The sequence below is a fragment of the Ptychodera flava genome, chromosome 12, assembly GCF_041260155.1.
Source record: "Ptychodera flava strain L36383 chromosome 12, AS_Pfla_20210202, whole genome shotgun sequence".
In the NCBI taxonomy this organism is placed as follows: domain Eukaryota; kingdom Metazoa; phylum Hemichordata; class Enteropneusta; family Ptychoderidae; genus Ptychodera; species Ptychodera flava.
Genome location: NC_091939.1, coordinates 1,340,179 through 1,362,552, shown reverse-complemented (window position 1 = coordinate 1,362,552; position 22,374 = coordinate 1,340,179). Strand labels below are relative to the sequence as shown.

At 38.4% G+C, this 22,374-nt stretch overlaps 1 protein-coding gene across 1 annotated transcript; it reads right to left on the bottom strand.

Annotated features, from left to right (window-relative positions):
- Positions 1-36: 36 nt before the first annotated feature.
- Positions 37-22,350, bottom strand: LOC139144668 (uncharacterized). Its single transcript, XM_070715392.1, has 21 exons — positions 21,779-22,350; positions 20,256-20,433; positions 17,917-18,108; positions 17,566-17,655; positions 16,939-17,103; positions 16,154-16,315; positions 15,199-15,385; positions 14,942-15,012; positions 14,503-14,758; positions 13,540-13,751; positions 6,704-6,930; positions 5,555-5,798; positions 5,044-5,206; positions 4,524-4,627; positions 3,650-3,845; positions 3,390-3,500; positions 3,075-3,274; positions 2,306-2,426; positions 1,824-1,966; positions 1,276-1,311; positions 37-1,120 (listed from the first exon to the last, which is right to left on the bottom strand). The coding sequence occupies exons 2-21, from the start codon at positions 20,424-20,426 to the stop codon at positions 935-937; spliced, it is 3,237 nt and encodes a 1,078-aa protein (XP_070571493.1). The 5' UTR covers positions 20,427-20,433; positions 21,779-22,350; the 3' UTR covers positions 37-934.
- Positions 22,351-22,374: the final 24 nt, after the last annotated feature.

Here is a 22,374-nt window from a genome sequence, read left to right as displayed (position 1 = left end):
TATTTCGTATGAAAGAACGCGACAAAAACACATGAATATTTTCATTCGATGATTTTATTTCTAATCTTGGTGTACCATGCGTGCAAACTCTTTCTCAAATGTTGTGACCACCATAAAAACTGTACCCTTTAATATGCAAACATGCTACAAGTCAAATCATTGCTTTATAATACTTGAAAATAAACACCCAAGTTTTCCTACACCATGCCTAGCGAAATATGAATGTTAGGGGAATGTTTGCGTAATTATAATGGGGATCAGAGAACGAGGTAGAAGAGCAGAATTCGGTTGAAACGTTTGCTCTGTTGCGATAAACATTGCTTGTAGACGGGAGAAAATGTCATTGACGATTTTGAAGTTGGGTCGATAGGGTAAAGACACCTTTTTCTTGACAAAGTTTTATTTGTGTTCAGACATAAACTAATTCAACAAAACATAAATTAAGATTAAACGTTGCTTTTAGATCTTGTGCTGCCGACCAAACTGGCCTGCAACTAGTAATTTGTGTTATGCAAATAGTTGTGAAAACAGGTTGCTATTGCACTCTGTATAATGCTACTACACAAACAGAGAGTCCACATTCAAACTGAGAAAGATGCTGTACGTTACGGGAACAACAGTAGTTACTGTTACTTTTAGTGTACATATTGGGTCTGTAGTTAAGAACTGGCCTTATCCAAGTTAAAGACTGGGATTTGAGTCATCGATGACTTCGTAAAAAGAAGATCAATTCAGCAAGGTATTACATTTCGCGCTGTCTTCACTGAGTTTTTATAAAGCGTGCTATCTGCCCTTGTACAGGATGAACGCGATTTTGATCTTTCAGCCAAATCTTGCAATAAACTCGTCTACATCACATTCAGTTTTGTTCACAACCTTTAAGTCTTAAAATGCTGCGCATGTCATTTCCATGCTTGAACCAGATGCTACAAAATCAGACAGCTTTTTCCAGTGCCTTGTATTTATGTTGTAACTTTCCAGGGGACGTTTCCAAAACTTCCTCCACAGGCCACAGCGTGTAGGTCATACCGCGATGCATTTGGTTTAGTCTCGGCATGTCTTGCGTGTTTGGCCAGTCTTCAGCAGTACCATAGCCAATCACCAGAACTCTGGTATCAATCTATTATCAATGAAATTCAAAGAGGGAACGAGAAAGACACCCATAGTCACAAATTTCTCTTTATCAGGTGATTCAAACTGAGTCCAAAATATCTTAAATATTGCATCATGTTGATGATATGAAACGGGTGAATAAAGCAAATGCAGTCAACATACCTTGACCTTATCCAGATAATTCAGAAGTTCAACAAACTGAAAGAAAAATAGAGACGACACTAATTTAATCCCCTACATGCATGAGAATGTAAGTTTCAAATGGCAGTTCAGGGAACTGTTTTGTTCTCATCAGCCAGTACACGGTCCCTCCTTTGTGGAGTGACCATGGCCAGCAGTACATGTATAGAGTAATATCATAGGTCCTATAGTCTGAGCTTAGATTCACTTCACAAAGGCACAATGCTGATTAGCATAACAAAGATTCTTGACAATTCTGAAAACATGAATGCATGGTCATTCATTCATTCAAAGATGGAATTAGTTCAGAACGTGTGACTGTTAACCAAATTCAACAATTCGTAGTAGTTTGGGTATCTGTGCAAAGTATTACAAATATAACATTGTGTCTCAGTTTGGTACCCTGAGATAATCACGAGCGCGTGCATAGCTGGGTCAACATTCCACAGGCTGCTGCATGTAATGCACTCACACATACAGATACAAAACAGGCGTACAGCACATGAATGGCACTCTGCCAAAAACCTCACCGATGCATGTTCCGTGTTTCCCTTGATGCGTGCATCGACCACCACTGTGGTGGCGACAAAAATCTCGTCATAAAATTCCTGGTTGTATCCAGAATCAGCTGTGTATCCAAGGATTGGTACGTCTTTGTAGTATAGAACAAACCCTGTAGACAGTAACATATGACTTTATCAGTTGAACTGTCGACAGATTATATATAACGGTTTGCTGCCGATCACTATAGTTTAACACATATGGAGGTAGTATGAGAAAATGATTCAGATGTGGGTATTTTGTTGTGCGACGCAACATGGATGTAAAACCTATCTCGTAGTCTATAAACACACATGACGGATGCACAGGACAAAGTATTGGATTAGACTTTTTCCGATTACTCACTAACACACCCTTTTCACTATTCTCGGTCTCTTTCCGTTTAGCGCTACTATGTAATGTTTTCGTAAAGCATGTCCAACCTTTGTTGCATTACATGCACTTGACTTACCATAACATGTTTCTTTGTGTTGGCTTTTGAACGCCTTGATGAACAACTCCTTGCTCTGATCCAGGAAAACGGTTTCCTTCTCCTTGCAGTCTATCCATTCCAGTAGTGGGTCCAACTTTTCCTACAATGAGTAATTCATTGGAATTCAATCATTTCAATTGGTTGTGTAAAATAAAATGGAGTCATTTTGAAAATATTGGAGTAAACAAAGTTTCCGCAGGCTTATTATTATATGAATGGAACATTTAATTTCCCCAGGACAGTTAACACAGGGGTAGTGTTGGTAAATTATTAGGTAATTTAGAAAACTTCCCACTGTGACCCCTAATATTTACTTTTCATTTCGAAAGGGAATCACTCAAAGTTTTCTTGAGGAAAGTTTGAGCAGAAGTTTAAATCTTTCAATCTGGAGGTGCAAACTACGTTAAATTAAAATAATTCAAAAAAAATTGACACGAATTACATCCCAGAACAAAGATTTTGTCCACTGTCATTAATCTCCACTCCATGCAAACATATATAGATTGATATCTACAACATAAAGTCTGGAGGCAAAACTCAAATCTCTATTAACACTGCTTTGCCAACGAATTTACCCGCGTGTCTACTTATCAAACTGTCAACAAAACCTGGCCAACACATTATCTACCGAACCTGACTTTCACACCTTCTTTCATGCCCACCTACCTACAACCAGTTTTTCTACCATTCTACTACATATCAACCTACTTAGACCTACCAACTAACACAGCAACGATATTAAACTCACTCTTGGCATAGCACTGTAAATTTCATGAAGACGATGATCTCTAAGTCTTGGCACGACTTCAGGCCCAGCAAAGACCGACATCTTGGCCGTATTCTGCAGTTGCTTCATCTTCTCTGCTGCCAAAAACAATCCCAAGGCAAGTTCTCCAGAATGATCTAGATGGTTGTGGGTGATGAACAACTTCAGTGGTAGTGTGTCACCTGTGTTCAGAGTATAAACAAAACCTCAAGTTAGGATACTCCGAGGTCACTGCTCAGCAAGCTAATTCAACTTATTGAATGTCACAACTCGAAGGTATTCTTCTAGAATACTCACCGATGTGTTCCCTGTACGATTTCAACACTCCAAGACCCAGATCGACAAGAAGTACAGGTTTTCCGCGAACGAGGATAACAAGCGATGAACTTGGTTCTCCAAAAAGGGCAGCTGTTTAAAATGACAAAAAATGATGAAGACCATTTTCAGTGAAATCATTATAATCTATTTAAAACGTCTTTTGCACATAAGTGAAATTTTGTGATATATGTCACCAAGAAGATCACATTTCAGCAGTTACGCTGATGTATTGTACTTACCAGTTGTACCTTTACCTGTTCCCAAACACAGCAGTTCAATTTCATGGCTAAAGGTAGAATGTGACGTCACCTGATGTTCGTCAGTTATCGTCAACTCATGCAAAATTTGATCCATCTTCGGGCGATTTCGGGTGATTTTCAAACACATCGTCAAAACCACTTTCATTCGATATCCATGAACAGACTCGCATGTATCCTGAGTGTGAAATTTTAACAACTTTGTTTAAAATTTTAATTCAAATAGTGAATCATGAAATGTTTGGGTCATGCTTTACATTGTCATCCTGCTTACATTTAACTAATGTTCACAGTTTGAAAATGACGAAATGATTTACGCAATTGATATGTTCAAGAATAGTGTCTATCCATCGATGTGAGAGACCAAGATCATCGAAAAAAACTAACGACGAATATGTCAAGGTAGTACGCGACTCAAAATTGCGAGACTTCTTTTGCTCAAACTTTCCATAAGGAAACTTTACCTCATGCCCTTTCAAAACCAACCATAAAATTCAGGTGTCATCCGCAAAACTGGTACAAGAGAAACAAATTGCCCAATATTTACTGACACTTGAAATCCGAAATGACTGCCATCCCTATGCTAACTCTATGGGAGATATAAATTAAATATTCATTTGCCACAAAAAAGACAGTAAAACTTAAATTACTTTATGAGCTTCAAAATGAGCCCCGACAAGTGGTAGGCTAAAGACGTGTTGTAAAAGTTTGAAAGTCTTAATCACTGTCTCCGAGGTGCATTCTACCTGAGTTCTGAGATTCTACTTGTCATTTATCTGCTTTTTTTTAGATTCTCACTCAAAAGTTGAGTATCAAAGTCAAACTTGAAATAGAGAATTAGTAGTTGATTTCTTACCGGAATGGGAGGAACAAGACTTTCTTTTTGGTCGTAAACAATTTCATCATCCAAGATATTGGAAAACACATAGTCACCATTGATAACCTCAAGCAACATGAGTCCTACAGAGGAGAGATTAGACAAATCAAGTGTCAGTTATGGAACTATCTATCGCACCAAAACTGTGTATGTCACGTCGGAGATGGGGACCTACTGACTTCGTTTAAAATGGCTCATTCAAATGAATTATACTTTACGCCATATTGAATAGTGTGAGATTATGGTTCCATAGATCATCTACGATTCCATGACTCATGATGAAATTTAGCAAGTCATCAATAGCATCGAAAGATATGGAATAATTTGATGTCACGTGTTTTGACCTAGCTACATCACGAACGTCGAAATTTCATACTATTCAAAGCTAATTATAGGACAGAAACATTCATGTTGTCTCTCGCCAACTACGTCTGTTTTGAACTTGAATGCACTGCCATTTCAAGTTTTCACAATTAGCATAGTAAAATTGTCATCTTACCGTAGCTAAATACGTCAGCAGTTACAGAATAATTTCCAGACTGTTTGACTTCCGGTGCCATGTATCTCATTGATCCAACCAATGTCTTTTTACTCAGGGTACCTCTAGTAGTACGCGCTAATCCAAAGTCACCAAGTTTGAACGTTTTCTGGTCCTTTGTGATCTGAAAAATAGATTGATTATGTTATCGCCCTCTGTAAGGTTTTGAAAAAGAAGTACAATGGAATTGTTCATTCAGTGTTGTCAAAGAGAAGTCAAACACACGATAGACTAAAAGAGGGAGTTCCAATTAAATATCTATAATGCATAATAATCGATGCGATGATCACATTAGCCCTTGACTTGGTGACGATTTCATGACTTCGGGAGCATTCTTATTCAAGCTATAAACTATTAAATGCATGATCTGTCGTGTCCTTTGAATAGGGAATGCTGTAAGTTTATGCAAGCTTCTGTCATAGCATTTGTGGAGGGGGGTCTACCGAAATAACAGACACACGTCACCCCTTACCAAGACATTTTCAGCTTTGACGTCACGATGTACTATTCCCAACTTATGTAAATGAGACAGAGCGTCACCAATTTGAGTTGCACATCTGAGAGTGAATTCCTTGCTCTGAGGTCGAGGCCGTCCGTCCTTTGGTTCAATAACTTTACGCAGGTCACAGCCATCAACAAACTCCAATTTCAGACACAATCTGTTTCCTTGTCTCTCTACGTCATCTAGTTTGATGATATTTGGATGTGAAGCTTTCCTAAACGACAAAATTCGAAAAAGTGTAGATTTATTAGAGCTGATTGCAAAGAAAACGTTAAATCCTGCATCACGATCGACTGAAACGACTTAAACAATCTTGCGCGTAGTAAGACTATTGACGATACGAGCAAAATTCAGCAAAAATGGCCCACAAGTTCTTGACAAGATTTGTTTTCTGCTGATATTTTCGAAAAATCCAATATGGCTGCCAAAGTCACGCCACTGTTCGCAATTTTATGTGCAAACATTTAAGGGCACAGGGCCTGGGTTGCACATGTCAAATTTCTAGTTTATTGGCCCTGTGGTTCTTGAGAAAAACTTTGGAAAATCCAAAATGACAGAAAGGTCACATGATCAGTCGTGGGCACACGAGTTCTCATAAGCCAGCTTTCAGAAGCTTACATGCAGCGGTTTTCTGGATCAAGGCTGAAAGTAAGGATGGAAGAAGATGAGGAAGAAAAAACTCCATTACACCCAATAGGGCACATGCCCATATGGGCTTAGGCCCCTAATAATTAAACAGCCACGTCCCCTCATCATTTCTGTAAGAGACCAAGGACAAGAAACAAAGGTATATTTTTAATCTAATTGTATTGTCATGATTTGCTGAAAACAACTTCTTGTAGCGCTAGAAAGACAAGTGATTAAAAGAGAGGTAACTACTAGTTGTTGAACATTTAGTGTTGTTAGCTGTCATCGTACATTTTAAAGAATGCAAACAAATGCATTCATTCCATTCCCGGATGTAGAGCCGAGTGTAGGAGTACTTAAATAATTAGACATTGTAGTCTGTAAACTGAGGGAGAATATGAGCATGATTGAAGTTAAGCTTCAATAAAATTTAAAATCTAATGAGTCAATCGTAATTCGTATTTCCGATACATGATTGAGTGAACGACTTACCGTAGAGTTTCTACTTCCCGCCTGAAATCTACAAGTTGTGTAAAGTCAGCCTCGTCCATTTCTTTCAAAACTTTCAGAGCGTACGTGTTTCCCTTCTTGTCAACTACTTTGTAAACTTCCCCGAACTGTCCTTTGCCGAGTGGTTCTAGTTTGCTAGGAACCACATTGTCTTGATCCACAATAAGATGTACATCATGCAAGCTGTTCAGACGTCTCAAGTCTTCTGACTGGATAGAAACACAGAAAAAGTAGTAAATAACACAGACGATCTAGTCAGCCATAGTCACACAGGCAGAATCTAGACAAAGAAAACAACATGGAAAGATGAAATATTCACAGACCATCTCTGCCTCAACCCCCATACAGTAACAGACTGAGTGTTCGTGGTATTTCGTGAGCTCTGAGACGTTACTATCCCTTTTGGTTTGTTTATCACAGAAAAATTAACGATAATTTAAAGTTTTTTGTAAGATATTCAAGGGGAATTGGATTTACAGATGTAAACAAGGAAACCAGGTGTAAACAAACAAGTTGGATTAATACTGTCATGTAGGTCATTTACCCCACACTCATCATGACCTGAGTTCAATCAGTCTAGAACATTCCCAAGGTCACTGCCCTTGATGACCTCACAACCTCGAATTCAATTAGTCATGTTTGGAATGTTCTGGAAAGTTGATTAGTTGTGTAGGGGAGATAATTTTAGAACAGTAATTAGCATGTCAATAAAAGGTTCTAGATTGTTCTTACATGCCTTTATAAAAGGGACGTGCACAGCTTCCAGTCAGACTTTTGGGATCGTGTCTCTTGTGTGTTACTAAACTCCAGCAGTAGTCATTCTCAAGACTTTTCAAGACCTTCACTGTCAACGCTGGATTTATACTGTGGTCTTTGTGCAGCTTCAAGCCTGCAAGCCAAAGGACTGTTCATTCATCCAACTGACTGTTACAACTCTGAGACTGGAGCTTTGCCGTCCCAGCTGAGATAAGTAGTCTGTACACTTTTAAAGCTTGTACTCTGTCCCTAACTTAGCAATTAGTTTTATTTTCGTAATAAATTTTACTCTAAACGTTAACTGCTGAGTTCACCCTTTTGTTCGTTTTCTCTGCACGTAACAAAATTGGGGGCTCGTCCGGGAGACGAATATTTTGAGCCGTTTGACAACATTTTGACAGCCTTTTCAAAACTACTGTATACTGTGAACTCAGCGAAATTTAATCATGGCGGAATTTAAACCAGAGGAAATGGATGACCTTGATCAGGACACATTTGATTCCTCAGAAAAGACGACCTCATTGCACTGGCCAATTTCCTTAAAGTAGAAGTCAAAGATCTATGCGCAAGAGGGAAATACAGTACCGTATTGCCAAACATCTAGTTGATTTAGGCCAATTTGAGGAATCCACCCTGAAAGATTATGAGCCCGAGTCTACCTCTGAACTCAGAAAATTAGAATTAGAATTGCAGACAAATTTGGAGATCAAGAAACTAGAATTACAAATGGAAAAAGAGAGACAGGCATTAGAAAAAGAAAAAATACAAATGCAATTAGAAATGGAAGAAAGACAGAGAGAGAAAGATAGGCAGGAAAGATTAGAAATGAAACGTTTGGAGCTTGGACAGTCAGGAAAATCCTTCCCTTCACACGGTTTTGACATCACTAAGCATTTCAGGTTAGTCCCCCCTTTCCAAGAAAAGGATGTTGATAAATATTTCCTTCATTTGAGAAAATTGCTCAGAGTCTGAATTGGCCTAAGGAGTCCTGGTCTATGCTTTTGCAGAGTGCTTTGGTGGGTAAAGCCAGAGAAATTTTACATTCAGTTGTCAGTAGAGCAGGCTTCAAATTATGATTCTGTGAAGGAATTAATTCTCAAGGGTATGAGTTGGTGCCTGAAGCTTACCGTCAGAAATTTAGGGATTGTGAGAAGGTGAAAGATCAAACTTATGTTGAATTTGCTCGAACAAAAGAACAACTGTTTGATCGTTGGTGTTCTTCTGAAAAGGTCAGTCAGAATTATGACAAATTACGACAACTTGTTTTGATTGAGGAATTTAAAAGGTGCATCCGGAGTGACATCAAGACGTTTATCAATGAACAAAAGGCAGATACATTGGAGGTTGCTGCACGTTTGGCCGATGATTATTCATTGACCCACAAATCTTCATTTCTCAGCAAACCATCCCAGTCCTTTTCCTACAGAAACAATGCAGGTAAATTTAACTCGTCCTTTTCATCCAAGAATTTTTCAAAGGACAGTAGAAAATCAAATGACAACAGTTCACAGAGTTCAAGTAACACTTCCACATCATCAAATCCCAAGTCTCAATCTCCTTCTGACAAACAGTTCGGTACACTTTCTTGTAATTATTGTAAGAAAGACGGCCATTTAATGTCAGAGTGTTTCAAATTGAAAAGAAAACGTGAAGGTCAAAGTGGTCAAAGTGGATCTAAGCCAACCGGCTTTATTTCTTCATCAACTCAATTAGAGTCTAATAATGTGTGCAACACATTTTCTGAGGTTAAACCCCTCTTATCCCCAATTAATGAGGTCAAGGTCAATTCTTCTCAAGATAGCATTATGGGTATTTTCGAACCATTCATTCATGATGGTTTTATATCACTTTCTAGTGATTTCTCTTCCGCTACCCCTGTCAAAATTTTAAGAGATACCGGGGCTTCCCAGTCTCTTTTGTTGGCAGATACCCTGCCGTTTTCTGAAAAGTCATTTTCAGGTTCTAAAGTTCTTATTAAGGGGGTAGATTGTAATGACTACATTCCTGTTCCTCTCCATAATGTCTATTGTCTTCGGACTTTGTTTCTGGACCTGTGGCTTTAGGTATTAGGCCTTTTTTGCCTTTTGAAGGGATTCACCTTCTTCTTGGAAACGACCTTGCTGGGGACAAGGTCATTACTAATCCACTTGTGACTGATAATCCTACTTTAGATCAGGATCCAGAGCCAATTGAACAAGAGATACCCGATTTATTTCCTTCATGTGCCATTACTCGAGCCATGTCAAAGAAAACTTCCGAGAATCAAAATACTCTCAAAAATAATGTCACAGATGTTGACTTAAATGACACCTTTCTCAGTCAGGTGTTTGACACGGATCATTCCGTTATCCCTCGTGGATTTGAAACTTCCAGTAAAACTTCTGCTGACCAAAGTCAGACATTTTCTAGATCAAATCTCATTGCAGAACAACACAAAGACCCAGATATTTTGTCTTTGTTTGACAGGGTAGATGATGAAGGTAAAACTTCAGATAGCTCTGTTTCCTATTATACAAAATCTGGTATTCTCATGCGTAAATGGAGACCTCCAGATGTTTTGGTTGATGACGATTGGGCTATAAAACATCAAATTGTGGTTCCAAAGCCCTATCGTGCTGAAATATTGCGCCTGGCCCATGAAACGCCCTGGGTTGGTCACTTAGGAGTCAGGAAAACTTATCATAAAATTCTCAGTCACTTTTATTGGCCTAATCTCAGGCAGGATGTAGCACATTTCTGTAAAACTTGTCACACATGTCAAATGGTAGGAAAGCCGAATCAGACCATTCCAAAGGCTCCTTTACAGCCAATTCCTGCATTTCAAGAACCATTTAGTAGGATACTAATAGACTGTGTTGGGCCCCTACCAAAAACAAGATCAGGAAATGAGTACTATGTTGACAATTATGTGTACATCAACTCGGTTCCCAGAAGCCATACCACTGAGAAATATAAAGACAAAGACTATAGTGAGAGCTTTAGTCAAATTTTTCACTTTATTTGGCCTCCCTAAATGTGTCCAGTCCGATCAAGGCTCCAACTTTATGTCTGGTATTTTTCAACAAGTAATGGATCAGCTAGGCATTAAACAGTATAGGTCATCCGCCTATCATCCAGAAAGTCAGGGTGCTCTTGAGAGATTTCATCAAACTTTGAAAAACATGATTAGGACCTACTGTTTTGACACAGAGAAGCAGTGGGATGAAGGAATTTATTTTTTGCTCTTTGCTGTTAGAGAGTCAATTCAGGAGTCTCTTGGTTTTAGCCCATTTGAGCTTGTATTTGGACATACAGTCCGTGGCCCACTTAAGCTCGTTAAAGAGAAATTCCTATCAGACGATGATGATTGTCTGAATATTTTGCAATATGTGTCAGATTTTCGTACGAAACTCTCTAAAGCATGTGAATTAGCCAGAGAAAATCTTGAGTCATCTCAGCAGTCAATGAAAACCAAATATGATAAAAGCACCTCAAAACGGAAGTTTGAACCAGGTCAAAAAGTTCTTGTTCTACTTCCAATTCCTGGCAAACCACTCCATGCTCGTTACTTTGGGCCATACCTAATTGATAAGAAATTGAGTGATTTAAATTACATCATAATAACACCTGACAGGCGAAAACAAAAACAGCTATGTCACATAAATATGCTTAAGCCATATTTGGATAGGGATAATCCTACTAAAACAAAGCCTGTCAGTACAGTCAGTTCTGGCCATTATGAAGATAGTGATACTGAAACTGACTTGAGTGAAAATACTCTAAACTCAAAGCTGGGCTCGGTCAAGCTTCAGAACTCAGAAATCCTGGAGAAGCTGGAGTCTAAAAAGTTGGCACACCTCCAGCCAGAACAACAACAACAGCTGAAAGAACCAATCCATGAACATTTGTTCCAAGATATTCCAACAAGGACAAACATCATCTATCTCAACAAAGATGTCTGCGACAGTAATCCAGTGGAACAACATCCATACAGACTGAATCCAACAAAAGCGAAATATCTCCAGGAAGAAGTCAAATACCTGCTGGACAATGACTTTATTGACCCCAGTAAAAGTAACTGGAGTTCGCCGTGCATACTTGTTTCCAAATCAGATCACAGTTATCGTATGTGCACGGACTTTAGGAAAGTCAACACTTTAACAAAGACAGACACTTTCCCAATCCCGAGGATTGATGACTGCATCGACCGAGTGGGAAAAGTCAAGTATGTGACGAAATTTGACCTACTGAAGGGATTTTGGCAAGTCCCTCTGACGGATCGTGCTCGTGAAATATCCGCCTTTGTTACACCAGACGGATTGTTCCAGTACAAGGTGATGCCATTCGGAATGAAGAACTCTCCGGCAACATTCCAACGGATGATCAACGACGTCATATCCGGGCTAGACGGGTGTGCAGCTTACGTTGACGACGTAGTCCTGTATAGTGACACCTGGGAGGAACACATCAAGCTCATGCGGAAGTTCTTTGAGAGACTGAGCAAAGCAATGTTGACTGTCAACCTTGCCAAATCTGAGTTTGGTTGGGCTAGGGTAACTTACCTCGGACATACTGTAGGACAGGGTGAGATAAAACCTGTTGATGCTAAAATCAGTGCCATTTCAAGTTTTCCCATACCAAACTGCAAACGACAACTGATGCGCTTTCTCGGTATGGCTGGTTACTACAGAAAATTCTGTCCAAATTTCTCCACAATTACTGAGCCTTTGACTAACTTACTTAAAAAGAAAGTAAAGTTTGTTTGGTCAGAGCAATGCCAACAGGCATTTGATACACTTAAAGCCATACTGCAAAGTGCTCCAGTGTTGTCTGCACCAGATTTCACTTTGCCATTCAAATTAGCTGTAGATGCTAGTGATACGGCTGCTGGTGCTGTTTTATTGCAAGAGGATAGTCATGGTATAGATCATCCTGTTTGCTATTTTTCACGCAAATTTAACAAATCTCAGAGAAACTACTCTACAATTGAAAAAGAGTGTTTATCTTTGATATTAGCTTTACAGCATTTTGAAGTTTATGTTACTTCTTCAAATCAGCCAATAGTGGTTTATATTGATCACAACCCTCTTTTTTTCTGCAGAAATTTAAAGGCAAAAATCAGAGATTGCTAAGATGGAGTTTAATGTTACAGGAGTTTAATCTTGATATTAGACATATCAAAGGCAGAGACAATTTAATTGCAGACTGTCTCTCTCGTATTTAGACTTCATTGTTGTTCACTTTCAAGAAATTTTACTTTAGAGTAAAAAAAAATTGAGTACTTAAATCTTTTCAAGATTACATTTGCAAAAGAAAGATTTTTCTTTGAAAAATTTTCTTTTTTGAAGAGGGGGTGTGTTATGTAGGTCATTTACCCCACACTCATCATGACCTGAGTTCAATCAGTCTAGAACATTCCCAAGGTCACTGCCCTTGATGACCTCACAACCTCGAATTCAATTAGTCATGTTTGGAATGTTCTGGAAAGTTGATTAGTTGTGTAAGGGAGATAATTTTAGAACAGTAATTAGCATGTCAATAAAAGTTCTAGATTGTTCTTACATGCCTTTATAAAAGGGACGTGCACAGCTTCCAGTCAGACTTTTGGGATCGTGTCTCTTGTGTGTTACTAAACTCCAGCAGTAGTCATTCTCAAGACTTTTCAAGACCTTCACTGTCAACGCTGGATTTATACTGTGGTCTTTGTGCAGCTTCAAGCCTGCAAGCCAAAGGACTGTTCATTCATCCAACTGACTGTTACAACTCTGAGACTGGAGCTTTGCCGTCCAGCTGAGATAAGTAGTCTGTACACTTTTAAAGCTTGTACTCTGTCCCTAACTTAGCAATTAGTTTTATTTTCGTAATAAATTTTACTCTAAACGTTAACTGCTGAGTTCACCCTTTTGTTCGTTTTCTCTGCACGTAACAATACATAGAATGCACATTACTTTTTTCAACCCTTTGGATTAACACCCCAAACTTTGTTTTATAACAACATAGGTGACAACAGTCTTATTCATTGACAATTTATTTTAATCATTTCACTTGACGCAATATTCAGACAGGTAAAGATAGATATTTACGTCGATGGCATTGATTCCTTTGTTGTGCTGTAATACAGCAGCTGTTAATTTCAAAACAGTTCTGTCACAATCCCAAGCACACTCCCGACTGGTATCGAAGATCTTTCGTCTCCTAGCAACTTCCTCTCCGTTGACAACGACAAGGTGGGTGGTCACATTCTTTTTGCCAGCAGTGGCAGTTTCGGCGTAACAAATTGCTTCGTCAACACCCCCTAAGAAAAGATCATTTTTATGTTACTGTTGATCAAACCATTTCTGGTCGCTAAACGCCTACAGAGATTAATATATAAACTTGTCTCGCCTCTAGTAGTAATTTAAGCATTTTCTTGATCATGGTTGACTCAAAGGCACGTGACATGACTGAAAAGTTTGACATTAGACAGAGTATTAAATGGCAAGCAATGCTAACTTTTGATGACTTTTTTATTATTTTATTTTGTATGTCAAATTCTTATTCTCCTCCCCAAAGAATGTTGAAACACCCACTATTCAGCTTGTCAACATAGCGTTTAGATGTGTAAAATGGACTGTTAATTTTTTACATTTGAAATTGTAGTTGAATTCACTAACAATCACAATGCAGTTTACGTATGTATAGGGGAGTGAACAAGCCGAATACTGTGTATATATCAACATGCTCCAGGAGGTAGAACAAGAAATTGTGGTTGAAAAATATAAAAAAAGTGAAAAAAATTCTCAAAAGTTAGCATCACTGGCCCTATAATGCATGAATTTTCATTAATGCCAGAATTATTCCATACGGGTTTGCGTTATGCTTGCATGATCGAAGTTACAAGTGATGGATTTTTACTTCGGGAATTCACGAAATCATAAAATCTAGTCTTTTTTATCTATTGAACGACAAGTATCATCGAACAAATGCATCTTAGTTTGTGCAAAATCATGTGTATCCGTTTGACAGATCAGCGCTCTGAGCGGCAATAGCACAAAATATACAATTACCTTTCAGTTTGATGATAGCAAACGTTTCTTTCTTCAATCTTCTGCTTTTTGTAGACTCAGTGTCTCCCCCTTCCACCATGAGTAACTCCAAAGAACTTTTAGTTTTCAACAGAGTATTGCAAAGTAAGATTGACTTGGCGTACTTTCTGAGCGACATTGCTCGCTTTTCTTTGTCCGTTTGAAGACTCGGATCTATCTCAGCAAGAACGTTTTCATAGAGAAAGATCGCTATCACTTTAACTCCGGAATGAATTGACTGTAAAAAAATCAGGCGAAGTAATTGGAATTGTCAGGGTTTATTGAAACATGAGATATGTATGCATTACCAAATGAGACTAAATAGCTCGCGCTGAAAATTCTACGTACAGCAAATTTAGGAAGATAAAAGAGCTGCAAGGTTTGAAGTAAGAAACACACAACACTCTACCACACGACATACCTTGATTAAGTTATCTCTCCGGTCATACATCGCTTTGAGAGCTCGTTTCATCTCTTCCTCTGAGTAGCTACCTTGAATGTCGATAAAATAGATATACACGCAAATTACAAGATTATTGTTCTCTGAAAGAACAGGCGATTTGACAAAGCATCCGTACCAAAAGAGTGTAAATTAAGTTTTATATATCATTTAATTCAGTACTTTAATCTGCAAATGGCGGTGGGAAAGTTTCAGAGAGTGAAATCATATTTACATACCGAAGGGATCTTTTCTGTAAATATTGATGAGCGATGGTCTGGATACTTGCTCTAGAAGTTCATTGGTCGTCAAGGCATTCGTTATGCTGGTAGTGTGGAAAGCTATTTCAGTTGCATTCTCTTCCAATAGCAGCTGCTGACGTAGGTAACTCTCGCGTTGCGTGGGAAGAAACGAGATTTCATAGACCTTGAACCGTAAAAATACGTAAATAATCAACACAAACAGAGTAAAAACGTCGATACGTGTGATTTGAGTGATTTATGAGGCATACATGAACAGACTTGTTTGTTTACAACTTCAACTTTGAATTTCCCTGCGTCTATTTTTAGTTTTTCTGAGTAAAACGTCGCATGATTCTGAGGTGACTCCAAGGCCAGACAGAGCATAGCGTAGGGGCGTATTTAAGTATACTCAACGAGGAAGTACGCCAACAAAATTAAAACACGGGTGTGTGCTCTGTCATCGTTGTTCCAATATAGGCCCTGGGTTAAAGGTTACTAGAATAAAACTAAGGCAGTATGAGCCTTGAAGGTGAAAGACATATCTTTGCTCAAACTTTTCTCGATTGAACTTTCAACTATTTTCTTACCAAATCAAGAACAGAAACCAGGGGTCAAGGGGTCATCGTGCAAAGTTTTGGTACTAAAGCAGCAAAGTTATCCAACATTTACCGAAATTTGAAATTCAAAATTGGCGCCACCCCTATGTTGATTCTGTGGGTAAAAATAAAGTTTACGATCTTCGAAAAACTATGATGATGAATTTTTTTCATTCATAGGGCTTTAAAATGAGCCCCCGCAAGTCGTAGTTCAGAAAAGAATGGGAAATAGTTGAGAGTCCGAATATCTTTTCCTAAGGCCGTTTTCTACTATCAGCGTTTTAAAATACCAAGGGACTTTAAAGTGCTTACGACAACCACTGCTTAATATCTGATATCATTCTGACCCAATTTACCTTGCCTGGATGTATGTCTTGGATGGTTTGTATTCCTTTACCGCTGCTAAGATGCTGGACGAATTCCCACAATTCCAAGTCAGCTTTCAAGATGGACAGTTTTCCATTCTGGCTGAAACTCCGACCTCCTTCTTCGACACTTTCAAAAATGTAATGATTTGCCTGCAAACACATTAACAACTATCAATTTGTCATTCGCTGGAGTTAAGATCTTCGCAACCTACGGCCGTTGCCGGTTACGTCTTTCAGGGAAATTACAAAAAAATTAAATTCATCACGACTACGACGAAACTGGTACGTTTCAAAGTATTATAATTATTTTCATTCCGATTTAGGTGACCCTATCAAACTTTGTAGAGACTCTACGTTCAGTCTTGACCTTTCATAACTGTTCAGCTGAGCTATCGTACAAACTCAATTGTAATCACTTTGTTGGAACATTGCAGCCATGGTTGGTGTTGATAATGCGTCTCTAAGATTTTCAGAGATATTACAAGTTGCCAAAGAAACATTGCTGTCATTGTTTTCAAGGGAAAAAAAACGTAAATAGACAATTCTGCTTCTGCGATCCAAACATTCGCGAAAAATTGAAGAGTTTGAAACAGAAACTGAGAATCTTCTGGCGTTTCATTAAGTAGTGTATGAGCGAAGGTTTAACACTTTCACTGTGAAGTCATCTTATTTTGAATGAACGAAAACAGAAGTTTTATCTCAATGGCTTCAGAACGTTGGCGACCACTGACGTAATTCTGATATAGACGACATACGGTGACTCTGGCAGTTACCTTGCTATGAGCTGCAAATTTATTAAGAAATTTCTTGTAAATGGCGTGATCGACGTTACACCCAAGGAATAGAACGCTGTTTTCGTCGAATATTTGCTGAAGGAAGTCTGTATTTTCGTCTTTCCGCTGATCGCACGTTTCTTCGAAATAACTCCGGTGTGAATTCTGTTGAACAATGAAATGTTATATGCAATGACGTCATGGCTTCAACTGTGCGTTAAGTAGATTGTTTTCTGTTTTCAATCCCAAACACTGTGAGAGTCCTTGAAAAGGTCAAGTTATAAATTGATAAGGTCGAATACGAGACAGAAAACTGATTTGTCTTCCGCTTTGGAACGAGGGAAAGTTCAAACAAGGTGAACAGCAGGTCGTTCAACTAGATTCGTGACCAATATGCAAATTATCAAGAGGAGTAAACTTTTAAGGTGAATTTTAAACGAAATTTGGCTAAAAACTGATAATTTCTATGTTTGCAGAGCAATCTAAATCAAACTTTCCACACAGTAGGCGCATGGATAAGTGACAGAGTGACATACATGAAAACGTTCAAAAAATTAATATGATTATTGGAAAGATAATTTGAAACATGAAGTGAAAATGTGAGACAGATATAGGAAAGATATTTACGCCAACTCTGGTCTGGAAACTTGAATCGCCGAAGCATTTAACAACCACATCACGGTGATAATTCGGCCAATATTTCTTCAACTTGGAAACCTACCGGTTAAAAAATAAAAAATCATTATCGCAGCTTTTTCATTGAGATGACAATAAATCTTATGTTTAGCTTTATTTTGTTCCTCATTCGGAGTGTGTAAGTATAACTTGATATTGACACTGGTAGTTTTGTGATGTGTCGTATATTTGCTCGATTCGTTTGTCCGTATGTGATAGCGTTTGTAATGTTCTTGTCCCGTGAATGCCTTATCTTTATTAACATTATGTCGAGACTGACGGTGATATGATCTCCAAACTCACCTGATTTAAGTACAGCCTGTCGCCATGTATCCCAGAATTCCACAGCAGTCTTTCCAGCAACTCGTCAAGATTTGTTGTAATGATCAGCGGGAATTTACCAAGTGTTCGGAGAACGTTGTGGAATCGTGATTGGCCCTGAGGCTGTTGTCTTACGTATTCAGTTTCCATTCTCGCAAGTCTTTCAGGTACCCTCTATCGGAATAAAACAAATTTCAAAATCTTAACCATTGCTTTGAAAAACTGCATTGACTGTTTCAGATTGCTTCCGTCACTTTGAAATAAACCGAAAATCGGTTATACTGTTAATGTAATTTATATGGATATTTTGTGTAGATATTCCTGAGGGAATCGTTATTTTATCTTTTATTCGCTGGTACACCGAACGACACTTCTCGGGCACTGTAAAACCCTGCAATGCCATCATTTTGTAAGACACTGGATGGTGCTGTTTTTCTTTGGTAAATTTGCAAATTATATGGCTATTTCACGTACTTAGAACTACACAAATTCGCTTTCGAATTTGGCAGAAGCCAATAAGCATTTAATTCCTCATCATTTATTGTAAATTAGATGTAAAGTCTCTGTGCTGAAATTTTACATACTAGTACACAGCCGGGTACATCTTTAAATCCCTGAATTTCAGTTAGGTCATCCCGTATGGTTGGCAATATTGGCAGTCACGCTAATGAACTGATAGTGAAAGTGAAACTATACAGAGGTTTTATTGATCCCTGACTCAATATAACTAGTAATTATTGCGTTTGTCTGACCTTCGCCATTTGGAATTCTGTTGTACAGGCGCTCATCGAAGATTTCACAAACAGGGGAGAAAACAGTTTGCAGGTTTATGCTTGGGACTGTTCTGATTTTTCCATCCGGAACTATTTTTTGACCATGCATCATTTACTATTGACTCTTTGTTTTTTCACAACTGTTTCAACCTTCAAAGAACTCGATCATCTTGTACCCTGATACTGCAGAAATCTTTTCCGCTCTGAGACTGTTTCTGCAGAAAATCACTCAGCACTCAGAGTGCTAGAAACGGTAACTTATACCCACCAATTTGAAGGAAAGTGGCGTGTCAAAGGTCATTGACTATGACATCGTGAATTCAATTCTACCGTATGCCCGAAAATTTGAATGTCATCATACAGACACGCTCCACGCAATTATCACTTTACTAACTTGAGAAACAAAGGCTCTGAATTTGATTAGTCTCTCATTATCACTCGCAATCTGTATTGTTGGTTGTTAGTCAGTGCTCTGTATAAATTTTGTTTACTAACTGGCTCTGGTATATGCTTCCCTGTACGGGCCATAAAGCAATTTTGATAGCTTTTACAAAGCCCAGATAGTGTGTGTACCCTGATTCTCAGTTAGGGCTACCCCGTATGATGGGTAACATTGGTGGTAACGTTCATAACAGAAAGAGAAAGTGAAAGTAAGATGTTATTTTTATCCCTGACTCAATCTTTAGAAATGTCATCTACTCATTGAGACAAACTAGTTAATGGCTGTCAACATTATCGATCGATTGTACAGACACAATCATGTAAAGCACGGACGTTATAAACTAGCTGCGGCAATGAATTGCTAACAACTTCCGGAAATCCATTTTATCACGTCTGTCTAACACTCATCTTACAACAATATTCGTAGATACCCGTAATTTATTATTTGTAAAAAATTACGTTTGGCAAGAAAAAAGTACATTCTGATAGACTTTCTCATGCCTTAATCATTTCAACTTATTTATTTAGTTATGTATTTGAATGAACAATCAGTAAGTGCTTCTTATTGATTTCAACCATCACAGCAAATGAAGACATCCAGACATCAGCATATTTGGAAGTATGCAAATTAGATGAAGTTAGTTATAGTGGCAGTTTCATCAGAATTACATGAGAAATGCGTTCATTCCATTGAAGATTAACCTTTAACGTCATCTAATAATTCAAAATGGCACATGAAAAGAACTCATAACATAACTCCAACTAACATTATTATTGAAGTACTTAGGAGATCAAATGATACATGTAATGTAGGGCGAGGTAGAAGTTCTGTTTCTGAAATATTATGAAGATTGGGTTATCCACCGTTTGCTTTGAATAGGTTTATCGTGTATTAAAGCGATTATTTTAAAAAATGTACTGAATATAGCGTTTGCATATTATGAATTTTCTTCACAGATTATTTCTACGTGTAAAGGATTTTATCATTACAGTACTAATATTAACGCAACTAATTGTGCAGACTTGCTGAGAAAAGGTTTGGCCAGTCACGGAATACACAGAATATCAGATACAGTAATTCGCCCAATGATATTTCAATGACTTTACCTCATCATCGAGATCAGGAAAGATCTTCCACCAGTCATCGATGGACGCTGGTTGAGGAAGGATGGACGCCCCTTCACCAATCAACAAAACCAGAGATTCTTGCTCGATTAGATTACGTAGATTAGTGACAGCTTGAAAAAGCTGAGCCGATTGCTCCTTGTCAGCATCCATAGTGTTCCTGTAAAATTACAGAATTTGAACCGTGAATGAAATGAGGAAATAACAAGACATTCATCGCCTTGTTTTTTGAAATAGATTTTTTTTTTCAAATGACACTTATAAATGCAGACTCATGAATCATTTGTAGTTTAATTTGCCAATCTTGAAAGGAGAAGAATGACAAAAGTTTCTCTCTAAAGTTTCCTAAAGCAACTTCTGTACTCACACTTAATACATTCTTCACAGTAATATCGCAAAATCAGCTTAGGTCAAATAAATATGCATGTTTCAGATAATCTAACCTGAACCTAGACGTATTTTTCGCACTTTCAACAACTTTCGAGTAAATCTCTAAATTTCCCGTATTTTCTCATTCATGACCAAACTACCCTAATTTTTCGGAGGCAAGTTACCGGAAACAGACATCTTTTTTTTTATTTTGCCTTAATGTTTCGTAAAATATATTTCATTTCGTTCATTATACAAATTTATGATGGTTGGTTGCTCTGCCGTGATTGCTCAGATTCAACAGAGTCAAAATGTGTAATTTTTTACTTCATTCGTAGCAGCATAGATCTTCCCGATTTTCGATAACAGTGATAAAAAGAAAACTAGGAAGCCTTCACTTTGTAGGTCGCTACATGCTTGTGATAAAAAAGTATTGCCGTGGTTGTCGGATTGAGATATGTTCTTTCCTTGTGTCACGAGTGGGCGAGTGAATCTATGTCCTGACAGAAGTGTTGGTAATGATATGTCGATAGGAGAACGTTGAAGCTTCTGTCTTTCCAGTTTGCACAATCATACATTCAATCATAAGGGTATATTCATATAGGTGCTGAAAATGGCATGCTACCCACGTACAACACAGAGGCCTTACTAGCCCACTTTTCTTACACAGCGCCCGCCGTCACGGGTTGTAATACTGATTGCCAGTGAGTGTCAAAGTTCGTGTATTTCAAAGTGTGCAGTTGTTTCAATTGTTGTTATTTCCCCATTCATGTCGTTACCCGGTATTTTGCGACGATATAGGCCCTACAGCTTTGTGTATAGGTTCAATAGGTGACTAAAATCAGTGGCATATTGAGCATGAATTGTGTAAAGACGACAAGTATAAGACTTCGAACTCAACAAAATCCATGCATCCATGCAAATACGCTACGACTGACGTTCGAGTCCATTACACAAATGTAAGTGATATTTCAGTCTGTAAATAACTCTAATGACCACCCTGATAGTCCTTGAAACTAGACTAGACTTAGGTGCATTACCCATATGATGGTCTGGTGCATTACATTTCGTTCGTTTTAACACAAGCCCGCCCTTATGGAGGAACCGTGATTTTAACTATATTTATTGACACCTACCTGGTACCAGAATGCTTCCGGTAACCCGCCTGCTAAAATACAGTCGAAGCCTCTTAGTATACGAAGAAATCCGGAAGAAATCGTAGACCTGAATCAACTCAAAGTGCGTAAACGTGAGATATTTCCGCCAGACAACACTTCCAGATACCACGATGGGATCGGACTCGACGTTCGACCTCGGCGTTCGACACAGTACAGCTCTTAGGCCACTGCCAAGCTAAACAGCGGACAGCAGGTGGTCGATGGGTTTTGAGACGCTCATACGACAGTCAGGGGTGAAATTATCCAGTGGGTGGCTGTGAAGTTGCGCATAGACAGAGGACGATCATTAGGCTAATACTCTCTGTGAATGACTATTTGACCTTTGACACAAATGCTTTCAGGATGACAACATGCATTTCAATCGTTTTGGTACTTGCATGCATTTCAAACGAAATTGCGCCAGTCACTTGCATGTATAATTCACAGCATTTCACTGCGAACACTACATGCAAATCAAGTATATTGCGAAAAACATTTCACTCAATGAGAACTACTCTGACGTCACACGGTTACGTGGGTTTCCCCCGGCTATTTTTAGTTACACTCTCTCCACT